This window comes from Oryctolagus cuniculus, chromosome 3, assembly GCF_964237555.1.
Source record: "Oryctolagus cuniculus chromosome 3, mOryCun1.1, whole genome shotgun sequence".
Classification (NCBI taxonomy): domain Eukaryota; kingdom Metazoa; phylum Chordata; class Mammalia; order Lagomorpha; family Leporidae; genus Oryctolagus; species Oryctolagus cuniculus.
In genome coordinates this window covers 6033785-6055988 of record NC_091434.1, presented here as the reverse complement: position 1 = coordinate 6055988, position 22204 = coordinate 6033785, and the positions used below count along the sequence as shown (strand labels likewise).

Genomic DNA, 22204 nt, shown 5'->3' with positions numbered 1-22204 from the left:
TTAACCCGGCTCCTGTGACTTATTTGTTGAAGAAATTTTCCAATCTGGGTTTAGCTGACTGTAGACCTGTGGTGCAGTTAACATATTCCTATGTTCCCTGTATTTCTCATAGACTGGGCTCCATCAGACTCAGGTATAGTTTTTGTTTCTTGTAAGAAGGGCACTAGTATTGTTCTGAATTTCTAGAGGATGTGAACACTGCTGTTGCTGGATCCTCAATTTTGAGGATCATTGCCTACATGCATTAATTTATTAAGCGCTGAGAAATTATGATATTTAAAGTTTTTTTCTTCATTTTTTAGCTGGAACAGGTCTATGAAGAAAAACTTTTCATTATCTACTTAGTTATCCTGAGGCATTTTTTTGCAGAAAGCCAAAAAACAAAACAGGATAAATATTTGACTTTTCCTCCCTGTATAGTTGTCTGATACACTATTGGTAACCAATGAATATTTTCTTTCATGAATATTATGAACTCACTGATTTTATGAATGTTATATGGGATGGGGAAATTTAATTTTTTTCTTTTATTCATTTATGTGCATTCCCCATTTCAATAATTTTTTACAAGGCTTTATTTATTTGAAAGGCAGAGTTACACAGGGAGAGGCAGAGAGAGAGATCTTCCAACAGCTAGTTCACTCCCCAAATGGCTGTGACGGCCAGTTGGGGCTGGGCCAGGCTAAAGCGTGGGGCCTGGAACTCCATCTAGGTCTCCCATGTGGGTGGAAGGGACCCAAGTGCTTGGGCCATCTTCTGCTGCTTTCTCAGGCACACTAGCAGGGAGCTGGATCAGAAGTGGCGCAGTGGGGACTAGAACCAGTGCTCTGAAATGGATGCTGGTGTTTACATGGCAGCCTAACCTGCTGCTCCACACCACCACTCCCTCAATAACTTGTATCATTATAGGATTTTAATTACTGCTGTTCCAACATTCTCATCTTTTGACTAGTGGGCTCCTCCAGTCCCTCTGATGCCTCTAGCTGCCCCACTGCTTTCTGTGATAGCAAGATATTCCAGGCTCATCTTATACACTTCCTGACCCACAGTAAAAGCAGCCATTATTCCAAAATGCCTAGTTCCTTTTAGTTGGAAATGGTATTCAGCAACCATAATCTTGGTGCTAGGTGTATTTGCTGCTACCAGAATGGCAACTGTTTCTAAACTGCTAGCGAAAAAAATATTTTTAAGAAAAAATAAATGAAATTCATGTTTTAATTTAACCACACTGCTTTTATGTCTCTCCATTTTCCAAAACTGGAAAATTCTAGTTCTCAATGACACCAACATAATTATTCATTTGCTTGATCTCCCATAAATTCATAATTGTGTGTGAAACTATCTGTGTGTATAAAACAAAAATACCAGAAGTAAATATGCCAAAATGCTCATAGAGTAGAATAAGGACTAATGAGGGAACTCAATTTTTTCATTTTCTTTTTCTGTAAAGATTTATTTATTTCGGGGCTAGTGCTGTGGCATAGCAGGTAAGACTACCACCTGCAGTGCCGACATCCAGTATAGGTGCTGGTTCAAGTCTTGCCTGCTCCACTTCCAATCCAGCTCTCTGCTATGGCCTGGGAAAGCAGTAGAAGATGGCCCAAGCATTTGGGCCCCTGCACCCATGTGGGAGATCCAGAAGCTCCTGGCTCCTGGCTTTGGATCAGTGCAGCTCCAGCTGTTATGGCCATCTGGGGAGTGAACCTGTGGATGGAAGACCTCTCTTTCTCTCTGCCTCTCTGTAACTCTGCCTTTCAAATAATTTTAAAAAATTTAAAAATTTAAAAAAAGATTTATTTATTTGAAAGACAAATGGGTTGGCGTTGTGGCACAGTGGCTAAAGCCACTGCCTGCGATGCTGGCATCCCATATGGGCACTGGTTTGTGTTCTGGCTGCTCCACTTCCGATCTAGCTCCCTGCTAATGGCCTGGGAAAAGCAGCAGAAGATGGTCCAAGTGCTTAAGCCCCTGCCACCCACATGGGAGATCTGGAAGAAGCTCCTGGCTTTGGCCTGGCCCAGCCCTGGCTGTTGTGGCCATTTGGGGAATGAACCAGTGGATGGAAGATTTCTCTAACTCTGCCTTTCACATAAATGAAAATCAATCTGGGGGGGGGGGGGGCAGGCAGAGCCACAGAGAGAGGGGAATAGGGGGGGGGATTGATTGACTGATTTTCTACATGCTGGTTCACTCCCCAAATGGACACAGCAGCAAGGGCTGGGCCGGGCTGAAGCCAGGAGCCAGGATTCCATCTGGTCTCCCACAAGGGTGGCTGGGGTGCAAGTGTGGGGCCATCATCAGCTGCCTTCCTAGGTGCGTTAGCAGGAAACTGGATTGGAAGTAGAACAGCAGGGACTTGAACCAGAACTCTGATGTGCGATGCCAGTGTCATAAGTGGTAACTTAACCAGCTATACCACAATACCAGACCCTATTTTCTTTTAATCAATTTCTGCATATTCTACACTTCTATAATAACAATTACTGATCATTAGAAAAGGAAAACAACAGTAGTCCTATTTAAAATTCCTGTTGGCTCCCCAAATGACTCCTCTATATAGAACACACAAGTCTCTGAGGTGCACTATGTAAAATCTGCCTTCCGCACTTCCAGATCCCAACATCCCACTCGGAACACCACTCCCCACACAGAAAGCAAGATCACTTACATCACTCACAGGTGCTGTTTCTTCCACTACGATCTCCATCTCTGTTCCGGGCTGAATGTCACTCCCCACAGCGAAGAACAGGAACAGCTAAGTCCCAGACAGAAGTACGAATGCAACTGAATTTCAGTTTCTAAATTCAAGGATGTATTATTTACTTCCAAAAAAAGTAAAGCAAGGGTACATGAAACTTAAGTAAAAATCTCAAATGATGGGAGTCAGCCTCTGACCTCGTGGTTAAAACGCCCGTATGCTGCACTGGAATGCCTGAGTTCAATTCCTAGCTCTGACTCTTTTTTTTTTTTTTTTTTTTTTTTAAGATTTTATTTATTTGAGAGGTAAAGTTACACACATTGAGAGAGAGAAACAGAGAGAAAGATCTTCCATCTGCTGGTTCACTCCCCAATGGTTGCAACGGCTGGAGTTTCGCTGATCCAAAGCCAGGAGCTTCTTCTAGGTCTCCTATGTGAGTACAAGGGCCCCAGCACTTGGGCCATCTTCTGCTGCTTTCCCAGGCCACAGCAGAGAGCTGGATTGAAAGAGCAGCAGCCAGGACTCAAACCAGACCCATAAGGGATGCCAGTGCCGCACGTAGAGGATTAACCTACTGCGCCACAGTGTCGGCCCTGCCAGCTCCAACTCTTGACGCCAGCTTCTACCAGTGCAGATCCTGAGAGACACTGGGTGTTGGCTCAAGTAACTGGGTTCCTGCCACCCACATGGAGACCTGGATTGAGTTCCTGGCTCTGGCCTCAGCCCAGCATCAGCTGTTGTGGGTGTGTGGAGAGAGAACCACCAGGTAAGTTCTATCTGTCTCTGTCTCTCAAATTGTAAAAAAACAAAAACAAAAACTCAAATTATATAAAAACAAGACTATGTTTCATATTTTAATTTACAACTTAAACTACCAGGAAATGTAAAATGTTTTATCATCAATGTTTTCACTCCCAAAAGTCTCTCATAGACACTACTTCTTTAACTTTGATCTCCATCTCTGTCTCGGGCACTCTCCAAAGGAGCCTGCAGTTACTGTACTTAGTAAGCATTAACTGTGCTGTCTCTCTGAGCGACTTTATTATTCCATATATCATAATTCCAAAGACTCTATCAAGAAAATATGTCTGCTCTCTTGTCAATTCAACTCCTTTTGGCCCTAATTTTCCTTTCTAAATCAACCTCACTTGTCATATTTTCCCTCCTTTTAGGTTGTCATGCATTACTATTTGCCAAAGCTCAGGGGAAAGTATATTAAAGGAAGTAGTTGGGAAACAAATGAAATGGAGCCAGGAGTCATGGGGAACCTGATATGAATCCAGACTGCCTAGATGGAGAATATCAACGTACTATGACTCTCAGACTGTGATTAACGTTTATCAACCAGAAGCTTATGACTTCTGGACTGTAATTAATGTTTATTATAGGGCTTCTGGTCAACCTTATTGCATTATACAGAGAATGACTATAATAAAGGCACAGGAAAGAGAGGCTGCAGACACCATTCTATCATTTCAGAGTAATGAAGTCCAAAATCAAGACACCATCTTTCATTAAATCTAAAATGTACTAGTTGTCAAACTTGTTCCTTTTTGTATCAACAATACATACTACAGAATGCCACAACGAAAAGACACGTTCTAATTTCACAACTTTTTTTCTTAAGATTTACTTATTTACTTATTTGAGACACAGAGTTGCAGAGAGAGGGACAGAGAGGTCTTCCATCCGCAGGTGTGCTCCCCAGATGGCCACAATGGCCGGAGCTGGCCCCATCTGGAGCCAGGAGCTTCTTCCAGGTCTCCCACATTGGTGCAGGGACCCAGGCACTTGGGCCATCTTCCGCTGCTTTCTGAGGCCATTAGCAGATAGCTGGACAGGAAGAGGAGCAGCCGGACATGAACCAGTGCTCAGATGGGATGCCAGTGCAGCAGGCAGAGGTTTAACTTACTATGCCCAGTGCTGGCCCCTAATTTCACATTTATTAAAATGTGTGGGTGGGAGGAGGAAGTGGGTCTCAGAATTCATGAAACACACTGGTTAAAACTGGTGGCCACCCAACCTTCAAGAACCCCCTTAACCACAAACATTTCACAGAAAAAAAAACCTTATGAATATGCTTTAGCATAATATTTCTTATTTAAACAGAGCACCAGGGCAGCACTGTGGTACAGTGGGCTGAGCCACCACTTGGAATGCCCGCATCCTGCATCAGACTGCTGGTTTGAATCCTGGCTTTTCAGCTTCTGTTCCAGCTCCCTGCTAATGCACCTGGAGGCAGCCGACAAGGGCTTCTGCATTTCTCAAGTGGAAGATGTGGACGGAATTCCCGGCTCCTGGCTTCAGCCTGGCCAAACCCCAGTTATTACAGCCGTTTAGGGAGTTAGCTGACCAGTGGAAGACCTCTCTCTATCACTTGTTCTTTCAAATACATAGAACTTAAAACAATGTATCATTTAAGGAAAAAAATCTTTTAGGAAAAAACAGTGTTACTGGAGTGGTTAAGGTATCAATTGAGCATTCTGTGAAAGGATCAATTGGGATTTGACAGGTGACCTTATTTTACCTGAGAGGGGGTTGGTGCTTTCCCAAAACACAGGCCCAGAGAACTTCCCAGCTTCAATTCTGCTTCCTTCAAAGTGTAGTTGTCTGGCACTATAGAGAATTGTGAGAACATGGTGAATGCTATTATACATCTCTAAGCAAAATAAACTACTGAGAATAAACTACTGAAATAATATGAAAGAAAAAATGAATTTCTCCTTATGCAACTGTGTTCTGATTATATTTTCAATTTCTATACTCCAGTAAATATTATTCTTGTTACCTGTACCACAGTGCTAAGAAATAAGAGGCAGCTATGGATTACTTGATCAAAATGACTGGTTTAAACAGCTGTTGTTAATATAGATTAAAAGCCCAATATTCCAAATCAATCCACAAATTATGGACTAACTTCTTCCAAGTTTAAAACTGCCCTTTTAACAACCATAAACAGTCACGTCCATGACTAAATTTATTCTAATGACAAAAGGTATTACAGGGGTGAGAACCAAAAACTGTTCTGTAACTGATGTCACAATAAAATTAGCAAAACAAACAGAGAAGCTTTGAAAATAAAGCCATAAAGGTACAACTGGATCAAACGTGTGACTAAAATGAAGGGTCAGATCACCAGAGACAAGTGTTTTGGAAAAACAGTCTCCATTTCTGGTTAAAGTTTTCTGAAATACATAATTACATAAGATATCTGGATTAAAAAAATGTTAAGATATATAGGGGATGATTGTGGCAAAGTGGTAAGATCGCAGCCTGCGACACCCATGTTACACATTGGTGCCAGTTTGAGTCCTGGCTGCTCTACTTTCTATCGATCCAGCACCCTGTTAATCTGTCTGGGAAAGCAGTGGCGATGGCTCAAAAGCCTGGGCCCCTGTACTCACGTGGGAGACCATGAAGAAGGTCCTGGCTTTGGGTTGGCCCAACCCCAACCATTGCAGCTACTGGGGAGTGAACCAGCAGATGGAAGATTTCTGTTTCTCCCTCTCTATCTCTGCCTCTCAAATACATAATTCTTTAAAAAACAATTATTTATTTATTTGAGAGGCAGAGTTAGAGAGAGGAGAGACAGAGAGAGAGAGGCCTTTCATCCACTGGTTCACTCCCCAAATGGCCGCAACAGCTGGAGCTGGACCGGTACAAAGCCAGGAGCCAGGAGCTTCTTCCCGGTCTCCCGTGTAGTTACAGGGGCTCAAGCACTTGGACCATCTTCCACTGCCTTCCCAGGCCATTAGCAGAGAGCTGGATCAGAAGTGGAGCAGCTGGGATTTGAACCGGCACCCATATGGGATGCTAGCACCACAGGTAGAGGCTTAACCTACTATGCCACAGTGTCTGGCCCCCTAAAAGAAATCTTAAAAAAAAAAAAAAAATAGATGGTGTGATGCCTGTCGTCTTCTGAAAGCTACTGAAAAGATTTACCTGGACAAAGCAGCTTCCCATTTCTATCAATTGGTCTCAAACAGCTGTTCTCCACTACAGATAGAAAAAAATCTGGTTAGCATAGCAAAAAAAAAAACAAAAAACAAAAAACAAAAAAACAAAAAAAACAAGAGAGATGTCTTACTGTGTTAATCAGCAGGAAGCTAAAAACCAACCAACCAAATGCCTTAAAAAAACAAAACAAAACAAAAAAAACCCAGCAGCTAAAAATATCCAAACCACTATTAAGTCTTTGCAGAGTAGTACAGGACTGTAGCAAATAAGCTACAGCTGTGCCAAGCAATCTTAATAATCAGTGGAAAATTACAATTGTTCCATGGTTTCTAAAAATTTTTTCAAAACACTTAAAATGATCCATTGGCTATATCTGTATTAAGAAGATAAAAAAATAGTAAACTCATATCTACATTGTAAAAATTAGTGAAGTGAATATTACACATTTAAAATCTAAAAGTTATCTGAAAACTTTGGAAATAAAATGTTTTATGTATTTGTTAAACACACATCAAGTGGAGTTTAAACTGGGCTTGCCTTCTCCTCACTGTACAGCTTACAACAGCACCTTTCTGTCCCCTAGTGAACGGCTATACTCTAAGTCTGGATCAATTTCCAATATTTCATGGTTTGCACTTTCAATGTCAAGAATTCTCTCCAGGAGCTCCTTCACTGTGAAGTGCTTTGCCAGTGTCACTTCGGTCGGCCGTCTTTATCCTTTTCACCGCAACTCCCTTCCTCGTTTGTTGGAAGTTCACCTTTATCCAGGTCCTCGGCTGGGCATCTGGAGTCCCTTGAGTGCCAGCCATGTCAACATTCCTAAGGGCAGCTACTTCCTTCCATAATGCCACATACTTCTGTTTCTTTTTGTACCTCCTTCTTTGTTAGCCAATTCCTTTTCAATGATCCATTCTTGTAAAATGTCACGTGGATTTTATCGCTAGGAGGAAAGGAGGCAACACCGCTACACACTTCGCTGTCTGTGTGATGAACTGCATGACTGACATTCGGTGACTTATCACCAGCGAACTTGGAAGGAAGTGACTGACAGCCAAGACTGAAGCCATGATATGGCACAAATCTGTTACTTACGTAGCCATCTACAGCTGGCAGAGCTAGCAGCGGAAGGTGTACTTTACATCATTACTCAGTTATTATCCATGGTCGCTGAAATTGGAGCTGGGGGACTGATGTTACAAATAACTAAACCATGAAATTGTGCCTATGAACTCTGCAAAGGAGACCACCCATATTTAAAATATGTACGGTGATTTTATGCTTAGCAAATGTAGTAGGACTAATGTGCACTACTTTTGAGGATGCAGATTCTTGTTTTGTGGGAAGGAGTTTTTGGTCCAAAAGAATTCTTACAAACAGGACATGAACTGGGGTGGTGTGATAGCTGAACCTTCTGAATGGGCAAGCATGGCATGGGCTTTAGGAGGTCCAGCTTTATTAGACCAGACTAGAATCTTTCTGAGTCCTGAGTTCAATATCTTACATCACAGTGATACGAAGCTAACATAGTTTCTTATCAACTCAGACTATGAATCTAGTTCTCCAATTTAAAAAGAACATTAAAAACACTGTCTCATTAAAATCTTGTCACTTTCACCTAACAAATACTTACTGTGCATATTCTGTGTGCCAGGCATTAGACTAGAACCCAGTGCTGTAGTAGTAACAAAACAGCCCCAGGCTCTGCTCTCACAGCCTCGGCCAGTGGAGGCAGCAGAGGGTAACAATACCAGAGTGGTAAGAACTATGAAGGAAAAGCAGAGCACCGCGAGAGCACAGAACAGAGATAACTGAGATTGTACAGTCAGGGATGAAAGAAGTAACATTTCTGCTGAGACCAAAGGAATGCCAGAAGTTAGCAGAGAAAGAGAAAAGGGAAGAAAGTACAAAGAGAGGCCACAGCACTAAAAAGCTTCCACGAGGAAGAACATTTGTGTACTGAACAGCTCACAGAAGTCAACATGGGGAGTGTGCTGTGAATCAGGAGACAAGTGGACAGCAATGAGACCACAGTTAGGCGGGGTCAGTCCGTGCAGGTTCTTCATGCGTGAAGTTAAGGGATTAGTCTAAGGGCAATGGGGCACCGCTGGGGGGCTTTAAGAAGAGGAGTAACATGATCTAATCCCCATTCCATATTTAAGATCATTTGGGCTGGCCCTGCAGCTCAATAGGCTAATCCTCCGCCTGCAGCGCCGGCACACCGGGTTCTAGTCCCGGTCGGGGCACCGGATTCTGTCCCGGTGGCCCCTCTTCCAGGCCAGCTCTCTGCTGTGGCCAGGGAGTGCAGTGGAGGATGGCCCAAGTGCTTGGGCCCTGCACCCCATGGGAGACCAGGAGAAGCACCTGGCTCCTGCCATCAGATCAGCGCGGTGCGCCGGCCCAGCGCGCTGGCTGCGGCGGCCATTGGAGGGTGAACCAACGGTAAAGGAAGACCTTTCTGTCTGTTTGTCTCTCTCACTGTCCACTCTGCCTGTCAAAAAACAACAACAACAACAACAACAAAAAAAGATCATTTGCTATATGAAGAATGGGTTGCAGGGAGAAGAGGAAGAAGGGAAAACAGTAATGGGAAAACCCCAAACCATTCATTAACAAAAGGTCAGATGTTGAATGAACTTTTCTGAGACACAATTTCCTTAAAACACAACCAGCACACATTCACAGTCCACAGAGAGGGATAAACATGTAAACAGTCCTCCCGGACCCTGATCTCCTCTGTAACTACAGCTTAGGTTTTCTAAAATTTCCTATGTGTAGACCTTACAGTCTGTAGTCTTTTGCGTTTATCTTCTTCTGCTTAACACAATGACCACTTTGCATGTGGCGGGACATAACTTATTGTTGTTAGTGACAAGCAGTACGCGGCGTCTGGACACACCACACCTGTTTATCCATTCACCTGCTCACGGGCATTTGGATCACCTGCAGTTGTCGGTGATGAACCATATCCTCTTAAAGATACATGTGTCAACTTTAAAAAGAAAATTTTGTGTTTCTGTAAAAATACAGAAGTACAACTGGTGACTGTTTATAAGAAGTAAGCTAACTCTTCCAAAGTTAGCCCCTTTATAGTCTCATCAGAAACACATGGGGATTGCACTTGCCTGGCATCTTCACCAACATGTTTTTGGTGCAAGTACATTGTCAAATACATTCACCAACATGTTTTTGGTGCAAGTACATTGTCAAATACACGTGTCATAAATATTTTCTCTCAGTCTGTGTGTTGTCTTTTGAGAAGCATGTTTTGTTTTGAGGTAGTCCAATTTGTTAGTTTTTTTCTTTATGATTAGTGCTTCTTGAGCCCTATTTTAAGTAAACAACTTTGTTGTAGAATAGTATCAAGTATTTTCTCACGATATACTCTCCCAGAAATTTTATAGTTTTAGGTTTTAACATTTAGCTCTATAATCCACTGTGGCAAAGCTCAAGATCACATTTGCATTTTACCCAAATAATCAAGCACTATTTGTTGAAAACACATTGTCTTTCTTGGTGGAAATACCTTGGTACCTTTGTTAAAAGTCAAATGACTTTGTTCCTATTTATGGATTCTCTACTTATTTCTACTGTAAATATTTTTGGCTTTATAGGTCACATGTGATTTCTATAACACCTCCTTCTTCAAACAGCCCTTTAAAATGTAAAAACTATTCTTTGCTTGCTGGCTACATAAAAACTCGTTCTAAGCCATTGTTTGCTGACCCCTGCTAATATCTATTTACCTGTAGGCCAATATTCACCCTCTAGAATAAGTCAGATAGTGTAACTCTTCACCCCCCGCCCAAGCGCTGTAATAGCTACTTTAGGTTGTGTTTCTATATACACTTTAGAATCATCTTGTTAATTTCTAAAAACAAAAAACCAAACAAACAAACCGTTAGACTTTTGAGAGCGGATTGAATCTACAAATCAATTTGAGGATAAATTATCCTATTAACAATAATGTGTCTTCTAATACATGAACATGGTACAGTGCTCCATTTATTCACATTGACTTTAAATTCTCACAGCAGGAGCCGGTGCTGTGGTGTAGCAGGTAAAGCCACCACCTGCAGTGCTGGCATCCCATATGGATGCTGGTTCAAGTCCCAGCTGCTCCACTACCGATCCAGCTCTCTGCTATGGCCTGGGAAAGCAGTGGAAGATGGCCCAGGTCCTTGGGCCCCTGCACCCACATGGGAGACCCAAAGGAGGCTCCTGGCTCCTGGCTTTGGGTTGGCACAGCTCTGGCCGTTGTGGCCAATTGGGAGTGAACCAGCAGACGGAAGACGTTTCTCTCTCTCTCTGCCTCTCCTTCTCTCTCTGTGTAACTCTTTGAAATAAATAAATAAATAATTTAAAAAAATTCTCAAAGCAATGTTTTCTAGTTTTCAGTGTACAGGTCTTGCACATATGTTGTGAAATTTATTCCTATGTATTTCACATGATATTTTATGCTATTAAAATATTCTCTTAATTTCAATGCTCATATTTTGTATAGCAGATAAAATATAGTGGATTTCTAGATATTGATTTTATTATTGTTACACCTACACACAATGAGGTATCAAGTAATAGTCTATAGAATGGTTATAAGCAAAAAGACAATAGGGGAGGGCATTTGGTCGAGCACTTATGATGCCCGTGAAGATGCCCGTGTGCCACAGCAGAGGGCCTGACTCTACTGCCTGACTTCAGTTTCCTACTAATGCAGACCCTGATGGAGCTCCTCCCACCATCCATGTGCGAGACTGGGTTGAGTTTTTGGTTCCTGGTTTTTTCTCAGTCCCAGCTGCTGTGGGCATTTTGGGGAGTAAGTCAGTGGATGAGATTCTGTCTGCCTCTCAAAAAAAAAAAAAAAAAAAAAAAAAGACAATCAAATATTGTCAAAGATGTAGAGAAAATGCAATACTGATATATTACTAGTGGGATTGTAAATGATTCATCCACTTTGGAAAACAGTATGGCAGTTTGTTATAAATTTGCTGTATGACCCAGCAAATTCAAACCTACAGATCACCCAAGAGAATAAAAAACATGTCTACCAAAAGACTTGTATACAAATGCTTATTGCAGCATCACTCATAAAAGTCCAAAAGCGGAAACAATCTAACAACTGATGAGTAGAAAAACAAAACATCATGGAATACTGGTCAGTAATAAAAAGGAACAAACTGGATAAGTACTAAATACAGATAAATCTAAAGAAGCTAGACATAAGAGTCTACATACTGTATAGTTCCATTTATATGAAATGTCCAGAAAATCAAGTCTATAGAGATAGTGAGTAGATCAGCAGTTGGTAGAATGCAGATGGGTTATGAGGGAGTCTTTGGAGTGACTGAAATGTTCTCAGACTGGACTGTGGTGAGGGTTGAGTAACTCTACATACCTACTGACAGCACTGACTGACATACTAACATGGCATGTAAATTATGCCCTAATAAAGCTGTATAAAAAACCCAATGCTAAATGAATTAGAATGTTATATTCAGTGCAATAGAATTTAAGCAAACATAAAAGTACAACATAGACATATACACACATTTGTAAGAAAAAATACACACAGCACAACATGAATACACACACTCTAATCAGACAGGTTAGTGTATCTGGGGAGGGAGAGAACAGGTCTGAAAAGAACACAGAGGACTTTATTTATAAGGTTTCAAACAAAAATGAACACATGACAAAATGTTAACATTTGTCCATCTGGAGTGGTAGGTAATGAGTTTTCCCTGAATTATTTTTGGTACTCTCTCATTTTTCAATGTAAAACCCAAACCAAATTGAACCAAAAACCAAAAAATAAACTTAAATGATTACCTAGTTCCTCCATTAATTTTAACTCCTTTATGGCTTTAGTTCGAATATCAAACACCACCTATAATAGAGAAATAAGCTAATGACTCTGTATAAGTTGAAAACAATGGGAGGAGACAAAAAAGATCAGTGGGTGCACATAAAGATTATTTGAGATATTAACTTCCTGACATTTAATAGTTTTAGCCCCCTTGAAAAAAATGTTTTTCCATTCCTGAAATTCTTTTGTAAGGTCAAAAGCAGAAGCTTAGAACAGATCTTAACAGCTAAGTTTTCACTACACTGATGTTAACTGGGGCAGAAAGGACACCTACAGAAAACCAGAGAAACAATTCTGTCTGGAAAGATGATAAACCACTGACCTTTCTGATGACAGCAAACAACAGAAACCCCAGACAATCACATTTGTCTATGTTAGGAACAACAAATCTGGAGTCACTAAGTGCAAATAATACTAAAATGTATAATACCAGCCCAAGAGCAATATTTAAATTACTTTGTTTTAAAGATGTATTTATTTGAAAGGCAGAGTGACAGAGGGGAGGGAGGGAGGGAGAGAGACCGACCTACCATTTCCTGCTCACTCCCCAGACATCTGGGGCTAGGCCAGACTGAAGTCAGAGCCAGGAACTCGATGTGGGTCTCCCGGCGTGCACGGCAGGCACCCGGCCCTGGGGCCATCATCCCTGCCTTGCAGGCCCATTAGCAGGGAGCTGCACTGGTGGTGCACGGCGCCGGGGCTCAACCCAGGCGCTGTGGTAACGGATGATGGCAGCACAAGCTGGGGCTGAACCCTCTGCACCACAGCACTCATGCCTGCATTACTTCATTTCAGAGTGCTTCCTGTCACAGCCACGGTTAGGCTCATTTCCTCTAGGGTATAAGACTGGAAGTTAGGGGTGAAACTAATCCCAGAGACCACCTGTCCTAACCTCCTTCCCCACACTGTGAGAGAAGGAACAGAGGGAAGTAATAGGACTTCACCAGCATCTGCCACATGGGCTCAGGATACCATGTTCCCGGAGCTTTAGTGTGCTGAACTTAGATGTCCCCGCCACTGGATTAACAAACACTAACGCACCTTGAGGAATTAGAGTATTCATATAACATAACATTCTAATAAGTTTCTTTTAACTTGTTACAGAAGGAAAAACTTAATAAACTGAGGTTACATAAAGAGATGTTTCTTGAGATAACACTTAAAGAAACCAGAATCAGTCTCCACATGGAAAACAGAAGGAATCCCCTTTAAAAGCAACAGGCTTTATATGGAGCACAAGGTGTAATTTGGGCAATTCAATATAAACTTAAAAACTCAAACACCCAGGACACGGAACACACACACACACACACACACACACACACACCTCTTTTAAAAACACAGAAGAGAGACTCCTGAAAATAGCATTTTATATTCATCAAAACTGGGGATTTTAATGGCCGGCGCTGTGGCTCACTAGGCTAATCCTCCGCCTAGCGGCGCCGGCACACCGGGTTCTAGTCCCGGTTGGGGCGCCAGATTCTGTCCCGGTTGCCCCTCTTCCAGGCCAGCTCTCTGCTGTGGCCAGGGAGTGCAGTGGAGGATGGCCCAGGTGCTTGGGCCCTGCACCCCATGGGAGACCAGGAAAAGCACCTGGCTCCTGGCTCCTGCCATCGGATCAGCGTGGTGCGCCGGCCGCAGCGCGCCGGCCGCAGCGCGCCGGCCGCAGCGCGCCGGCCGCGGCGGCCATTGGAGGGTGAACCAACGGCAAAAGGAAGACCTTTCTCTCTGTCTCTCTCTCTCACTGTCCACTCTGCCTGTCAAAAAATAAAAAAAAAAAAAAATAAAAAATAAAAAAAATAAAAAAATAAAGAACTAAAAAGTAATTCCCACATTCTAATTATATACTTGGAGGTTTTTGTTTTTAAAGGTACACATTTTCTTGAAATATGCCAAAGACTATTTTAAGGTAAACAAGTAATAATCAAATGCTAAAAATAAGTTGATTTCTTGAGATTCAGAAATCTACTGAGACACCTATCTTGAAAGAATAAGATATTACTTTCTAAATAAAATTCTGTTAACTAAAAACTATGAAACTTTAATTATAATCTACTCACTGTGTTAACAGTTGCTGTTATTTTAACTTGTTTCTGTTCAGCTTCTAACTGGCATAAATTTTTAACTTGGAGCCAGTTGATCTCATTGGTTCTACTGATCCATCTCCTTTGTTTGGGCAACAAACTGTAGACAAAAAGACATTTAAAACAGATCTTCACACAGCACTTCTATGGATCAGAAAACTAACTTCCTTTGGCACTACTTCCAAAACTCTGCATGCGCCCCTTGAAGTGAGCAAGCTCTCCTGAGCTAGCTCCACGGCAATTAGCTCTTCTGGGGGATTCCACCTCAAGTCAGCAGTCCTGCACATAGCAAAGCTTGAAACAGAAGATGCTTCCTGAAGGTCAGCTTCAAACAGTGAAAGCCTAGATGACAAGCATGACAAAGATGCCTGCTAACACATTTAGCCACTCCTTTCAATTCTGTGAAGCTGGTGCTAATCATTACCTCCACTATTCAGAAGCTGAGCACAGAGAGATGAAAGAATTTGCCCAAGGCATCCTGTGAGTGAGTGACACGCGGCTCCAGAGTCCTCACCTTTACCCACGGCTATCGCACTGCCTCACAAGGAGCACACGTGGGCAAACTATGAGGTTAACACGGATTACCAGGAAGCATCAAAGGAACTTCAAAGAGTCCACAACTCTTTATACAGCTATCTATAAAATAATCATTACTACGTTTTAAAAAATCTTCAACACACAAAGAATTTTTTTGGGGAAAAAAAAGGAAATTAATAAAAGAAAAGCCTTCCAGATGCCATCAGGAGTCAACACTGGGGGGTGGAAGGCTGCTGTTTTGGGTCTCTTCTGCCTTCATGTCTACATTTCCCAAGTTCTAATAAATGTATATTACCTTTCATAAAGGGACATACGATAAGCTTTCTTAGAAACAAGGTGGGAATGTCTAGAAAACCCCTGTTCAGGCGTTTACTAGTGGTACAAAACAAACAGTCTTTGGGCCGCAGACATTGTAAACAGTAACACAGAGATGCTGCCAGGTAAGCCTGTCTGCAGTATTGACAACGCAGACAACACGAGTTCTTCAATACATGGAAACGGGAAGGGTCACAGAATGTGAGCGCTGACCCTGGAAACACTATCCTCACACACAGGGACACAGAGTACTGCAGAGATGCAGTACTGCAGAGCTTCCAACCTAACTAACAGGATGACAGAGGTAATTCCCCATTGACAGGTGACCGAGAGTCATGAATAGAAATACAAGGGAAAACTGAATGGCCCTTTGGGTCTAACAAAGTAACCCAGACAATTTAGCCACAATCTTAAAGCCTTCCTTATGAAAAATTTCAGGAATTTTCTCGGTGAAAATGTACCTTAAGCTTTATAATTGCTGCTAACAAGGAGTCACTTGATGGGATCTTACTATTTTCTAGCTAAATGATTTAGACTGCATCTGGCCTATAAAACCATGGATAGCTACATTATTTTTTCACTACATTCATCAAAAATCACTTTAACATATCATTTTCTTCTCCATGTTGTACAACTTTAAACATTCTTATATGTAATATTCAGAGTACAATGTCTAGAAATAAAACTTTAACTCTCATCATTAAAACAAAATAATTCTACTGGGTAGTATTATAATAAGATAACTTAAAACAATTCTCTTCCTCTTTTTAATGAGTTACCTGTCATCATCGTTGGAATCCTGAATTAAAATTGAGCTTCCGTTCCTGAGCCCCAGTTCTCGGAATGTCTTTTTCATGTCTTCCCTGGGAACGGCACTCCAGTGCTCCTCACCTGCAGCTTCAGCCCTGTCTATGAAGATAACATCGCCCGGGATTGCCGAGGCTGTGAACACACTGGCCACCTCTGCATTGGATGGAAACACACGTGCAGAGTCTACCAGCTGCCCACACTTTTCTCCTCCGCTGCCTGTTTTTACGTGAAGAACATTTAAAAGAAGTGGTTCACAGTCAACACCAGTTTGGATCTGGACTCCACCAACCTGCAATAATATCAAGACAACCATTAGTAGAGCTTTTATTTGCCAAAATTGTCAATATAATAACACAATAAAAGATTACTCTTATAGAACAAACCTGTCCCTCCCCCCCCTCCGCGCTTAAATAAAATAAAATTGACACAAATATCTTATGTATCAGAGGGAAAGCTTGAAATTTTTCTTTTGCAAACTCCCTATCTTTCTTTTTCTTTCTATTTGAGAACTATGGACTGGTGACAGAGACATATGAGTTATCTGTGGTGGTGAAATGTGAGATGGACCAAAAGTGCTGAGTTCCTCCCCCTCTTCTTGAGACAGAAGACTCAACACTTCTCCTGCAAGTCTCCTTCACTCCCTAAATTCAGGCTTCTGAAGACTTGGGGGACGATGCACACACTCCTAACACAGCACCGAGACTACATTTATTCACACTTCGAACACTGGAAGGACACAGACTGACTTATGTACTCTTGCATCTAGCATCCGACACAGTCTGGCATAATGGAGGTGCTCAGTATATCTTCCACATACAACTGACTGACCAGACCTAAAGCTTATCAAACATTTTAGCAGCACTCTTCCAATATCCAATTATGTAATTAGCTTTCACCTACGCAGAATAATGACTTCTTAAATATCCAAAATCATTGCTTCCCGGCTTTTTGGCTAAGATCAGGTGTGAAAATCCAAAATTATCACAACTATTTCTTGAGTAATTTCTTTTTTTTTTTTTTTTTTTTTAAAGCTTTATTCTTATGTTAATACATGTTAAGGGACCCTTTTTTTTTTTTTTTTTTTTTTTTTTTTTTTTTTTTTTTTTTTTATTTTTGACAGGCAGAGTGGACAGTGAGAGAGAGAGACAGAGAGAAAGGTCTTCCTTTGCCGTTGGTTCACCCTCCAATGGCCGCCGCGGCCGGCGCGCTGCGGCCGGCGCACCGCGCTGATCCGATGGCAGGAGCCAGGAGCCAGGTGCTTTTCCTGGTCTCCCATGGGGTGCAGGGCCCAAGCACCTGGGCCATCCTCCACTGCACTCCCTGGCCACAGCAGAGGGCTGGCCTGGAAGAGGGGCAACCGGGACAGAATCCGGCGCCCCGACCGGGACTAGAACCCGGTGTGCCGGCGCCGCTAGGCGGAGGATTAGCCTAGTGAGCCGCGGCGCCGGCCGAGTAATTTCTTTTTACCTCCATTCCATTCCATACAAAGATGTCTTCCCCATCAGCAACTGCAATGTCACTAAGCATCAGTTCATCTCCTAGAAAGACGGAACCATTCCTCAAGATCATCAAAAAACTTAAAATACGTTTGAAAAAGCATTTTTACTAAAGAAAATTAAAGCAAAAGCAGTAATTATTTTCTTACATAGAAATTTTATATTGTTTTCATTTTTACTTTAGTATGCAAGGCATTCGCCACCACTGGCAACATGGAGAGGGCAGAGGCGTGGAATGGTCCTAGCCCCACCTCTAATATGTAGTGTGCCTGTGTGCTTCAGACTTGCAGCTTCGTCTTACGCATTTAACAAATGCGTTGAAAGAATTTTGTGAAAAGCAAACACGCTAATTCACATCAAACACTTGCGATGGCATCTGGAATAGTGAAGGCCAAACTAAATACTGCTGCTGCTACTGTTATCACTGTTTTGCTTTTATTTAAGTAAGTAAATACTTTTAAACTCTTGAAGTAATTTTATTATGAAATTTGAAGCTGAGAGTCAGGCATAAAATAAAGTCAAATTAGTAAGATTCAAATGGTTTCAAACCATTATACCCACAATTGTGGTTGCAGTAAAGAATCCTTTAAAAATTTTTTTGGTCGAGAAGTAGCTATAATTTCAGATAACATAGAACAATTTCATGTTAGAAAGTTTCATACATTATTTAAACTTGACACATTATAAATTTGAACATGTGATTTCCCTTGGAAAACCGCCAGTGTGAAGATGATCTAGGTGGACAAGGAAGTGGTGGGCAGGGGAAGGACTGGCAGAGAGTAGAAGAATCACTGATGAACCTCACACAAATATAAATATGCAAATGAGTTGTGTGTTCCAATTTCCTTACCATCCAGTGTCTGGTAAACATGAAGTCCTGCTGGGACAAGCTTTGCAACACTAAGAATCATGTCTCCTTCCCAGAATTCCAACAGCTACAGGGGGTTAAAGAAAGAAGAGAGAACAATGAAGAGACACACATACATGCACCACATTTTCAGGTTAATAAGAGTAGTATTGTGCTGATTTACATATGCATATGGTCTGGGGACAAGCAAAGGAAAATGCCATCCCTGTTCAACACCAAAATTCTGGAAGTAGGACATCACTGATCAGACTGGTCAAACCCGTAGCCCTATGGATTGAAGAATTTTGGCATCACCAAGAGCACTACAGCTGTTTAAACAACTCTGTGTAATACATGGGAAGACCACTTCTCTTTTTTTAATCAGAAAGAAAACTGATCAGCACACTGTTCTAGGAATTGTTGGCTCAAAGAACAAAACATTTAATAAGCATTGTACAAGAAAAGCAACAAATTCCAGTTACTAGAAAGAACTGTTTCACTGTAAACTTAAAAAGTGGCGACAGTAATTTACACAATAGATTACCAGAGTTTGTTCCTTAAGTTTCTTTCTAGATTTGAGACCCTGGGACTGTGGTACCCTCACCCAGAAAGGTCAATCCTACCAATATTTCTCCACAAAACGATTTCTCTTAAAAGGCATTTCATATTTATAAGGGATTAGTTTTCCATGTTGGCTACACAGCCTCTTGCCCTGGCTTCTTTCCAAAATCGCAGTAGTGACCATACAGGTAAAACACCAAAAAACACTAGTTTGAGCACATCTAAAACGCATGAAGACAAATAAGGTCTTTCCTATTCCAACATATCTGTGTTATCATACTTGGCTCAGAAATGAATTTTTAATGTGAAAGTTTGGAAATATTATAAAACTTTAGAAATTCTGATACTGATCTAGCATTTAAATTAACATTCAAATTTTTTTAAAAAGTTCTGCTTTTCTCGGTTGAAGAAAAGAAAGCTGATAATTTTGGTGAGGGATACAAATTTTCAGAAAACTCGTTTATTTCTGAGTTATTAAAACCCAAAGGTTTACATTTTCTATTTGCCTTTTCCCTGAGCAGGAAGTAGTGTGGCTGAAGAAGTGTGACTAAGGAGTGGCTACTCAATAAACAGGAGGGGGACAAGGGCTGAAGTCCTTGTGTTACCACTAACCAATGTCTGACCACAGGTGGGACACTGGGTCTTTTTTTTTTTTTTTTTTTAACAGGCAGAGTAGACAGTGAGAGAGAGAGAGACAGAGAGAAAGGTCTTCCTTTTGCCGTTGGTTCACCCTCCAATGGCCACCACGGTCAGCACGCTGTGGCCAGCGCACCACGCTGATCTAAAGGCAGGAGCCAGGTGCTTCTCCTGGTCTCCCATGGGGTGCAGGGCCCAAGCACTTGGGCCATCCTCCACTGCCCTCCCTGGCCACAGCAGAGAGCTGGCCTGGAAGAGGGGCAACCGGGACAGAATCTGGCACCCTGACCAGGACTAGAACCCTGTGTGCTGGCGCCGCAAGGCGGAGGATTAGCCTGTTGAGCCGCGGCGCCGGCTACTGGGTCTCTTTAACTTGCAATTTTTTGTCTTCAAAATGGGATTAGCTTGTCCTCATGAGGTTAAAGGCCCAAATCACATAACTTATGTGAAAGCACTGTTAAGTAAAATAAATAGCACTACTGTTGTTATTACCATCATTAAAATACAGCTAGATAAATTATATGGAGAGAACTTTCACAATATTTTTTTATTATGGATGAGTATATATTATCCTTCATGTTATTAATTAATGCTACTCTATTCAGGAGGGTACAAAATTAATTACTCTTATCTCTCATTATAATAGTGCTACATTTTAAGCAATATGCTCATCTTTATCTTCTCACTCCTTTTGAAAAAAAAAATTGTTTCATTTTCCAAATAGGAAAGCCTTATACTTGTTCCCTCCCCCCAGATAAAAGGCACGAGACCCAGCTTTCCAGCGACAGGCTGTTGGCAGGGACTGTGCGGGAAAGCCTCTCTGAAAGGCGTCCACATGAGCAGAGGACAGTTTGGCCACTCCTCTGTGCTGGGGCAGGAGTAGGATTTTCCTAAGCAACTTTGAAAAATAGACAGTTAATAAGATGCAGTGGAAAAGCCAGTACGACAGACCTTAATGTCTAACCTGAGAGGAAGTAAGGCTAAATTACCTGAAATATTGATTGTCGGAGATCCCCTAGAGTTTTTCTCTTATCAAAAGTCAAGTCCCACACGCTTTCTGTCTGAGATCCTACTGGGTGCAAAGCTCCATTGAAGAAATGGTAACGAGGGCCCAGGTGGAGACGCAACTCAATGTTACTGTTTTCAGAATCACATTCTGCCCTGTAAGGAGGCATGAGCAATACATAAGTACTAGGTTTTTATAACAGACACTGTTTCAACTCAAATAAGAAATACAAGTAGGTTCTCCATTCCACCTATGTAAATAACATCCTTTTCTTTAAGGTTCCAAAATGTTTTTAGGTTTTCAACAAATAGCAAGAATTCAGCTCAAACTGAAACCATAAATTCCAAGGGAAAACTTTTCGTGCAATGTTAACTACATTTCTCTGAACAAATGCTGATGCTTGAAATTGTCTAATCCTGAGTTCCTATTAGTTAGGAGAAAAAGACAGAAACATGCTCAGATAATTGTTCTAAGTGGTAGACTTACCAGCATCTTTATCACTTGTACTTTCACTAAATTCCACAGGCTCCACCATAAAATAAACGAAGCCCCCAGCACAACCACCCTGAGTCCACGCTCTCTGGGCTCAATGCCCTCGGCAGCAGCTTGGAGCTGGCTGCTCCTCTCTGGCACTCAGCTGACTCAAAGCCCAGTGCCAATTTGCCACCGTTGGCAGATCTGGCCAGTGCAGAGTTGGAATAATGAGATACCATGACTCAGGTATTTCAGATACATATCAATGTGGTCAGAGAACATTAGCCTTTTGGATGACTGCATTAAAGACTAAAACTTCTAAGATTGTTTTGTTTTTTAAAATACCAACTGCTTTTCCAGACCACTCATCCAGGTTATTTTTTGCACTTAAGATACGTCACTCTATTAAGTGCTAATCATCTGAGTGTCTGGGCTTTTGTTTCTCTGACTTTGGTGATCATTCCGTGTACCTCTGGTCTTTCTCCCAGTGCCAAGTCCATGATAAACGCTTTCCTGCCACACAGTTATTCACTTGGGTCTACAAGGAGACCATGGGAACATCTACTCGCCTAGCCCAACGCCCTGCTGATCCTGTCAGACAGCAAACAAAGAACCAGTTCTTCAGGGTTCACAGCTGGGCCACTATAACAGAGAGTGCTGAGATCAAGTCATCACATACCATGCCTTTAGGAACCCGTTACAAATTTTATTTTTTTTTTATTTTTTTTATTTTTATTTATTTATTTATTTATTTATTTATTTTTTTGACAGGCAGAGTGGACAGTGAGAGAGAGAGAAAGGTCTTCCTTTGCCGTTGGTTCACCCTCCAATGGCCGCCGCGGCTGGCGCGCTGCGGCCGGCGCACCGCGCTGATCCGATGGCAGGAGCCAGGAGCCAGGTGCTTTTCCTGGTCTCCCATG

At 41.8% G+C, this 22204-nt stretch overlaps 1 protein-coding gene and 1 long non-coding RNA gene across 17 annotated transcripts in view; both read right to left on the bottom strand.

Annotated features, from left to right (window-relative positions):
* The window catches only part of USP40 (ubiquitin specific peptidase 40), a 106484-nt gene that overhangs the window by 37032 nt on the left and 47248 nt on the right, over nucleotides 1-22204 (bottom strand). For 15 of the 16 annotated variants that reach the window (XR_011387050.1, XR_011387051.1, XR_011387049.1 and 12 more), the window contains 9 exons: nucleotides 20794-20965; nucleotides 18611-18695; nucleotides 17732-17802; nucleotides 16234-16553; nucleotides 14579-14702; nucleotides 12482-12539; nucleotides 6641-6694; nucleotides 5226-5314; nucleotides 2669-2755 (listed from right to left, as the gene is read on the bottom strand). Coding sequence is in view for 10 of the 16 variants with exons in the window: in XM_008275247.4 (XP_008273469.3) it covers nucleotides 2669-2755; nucleotides 5226-5314; nucleotides 6641-6694; nucleotides 12482-12539; nucleotides 14579-14702; nucleotides 16234-16553; nucleotides 17732-17802; nucleotides 18611-18695; nucleotides 20794-20965 (1060 nt within the window). In the remaining 6 variants the exon portion in view is untranslated. Of the gene's footprint in view, nucleotides 1-2668; nucleotides 2756-5225; nucleotides 5315-6640; nucleotides 6695-12481; nucleotides 12540-14578; nucleotides 14703-16233; nucleotides 16554-17731; nucleotides 17803-18610; nucleotides 18696-20793; nucleotides 20966-22204 lie in introns of those variants that run through there. The other variant, XM_070070028.1, reaches the window with a different exon arrangement.
* Nucleotides 7817-12475, bottom strand: LOC138848913 (uncharacterized). Its single transcript, XR_011387054.1, has 2 exons — nucleotides 9826-12475; nucleotides 7817-9784 (listed from the first exon to the last, which is right to left on the bottom strand). It is a non-coding gene; the product is annotated as an uncharacterized lncRNA (long non-coding RNA).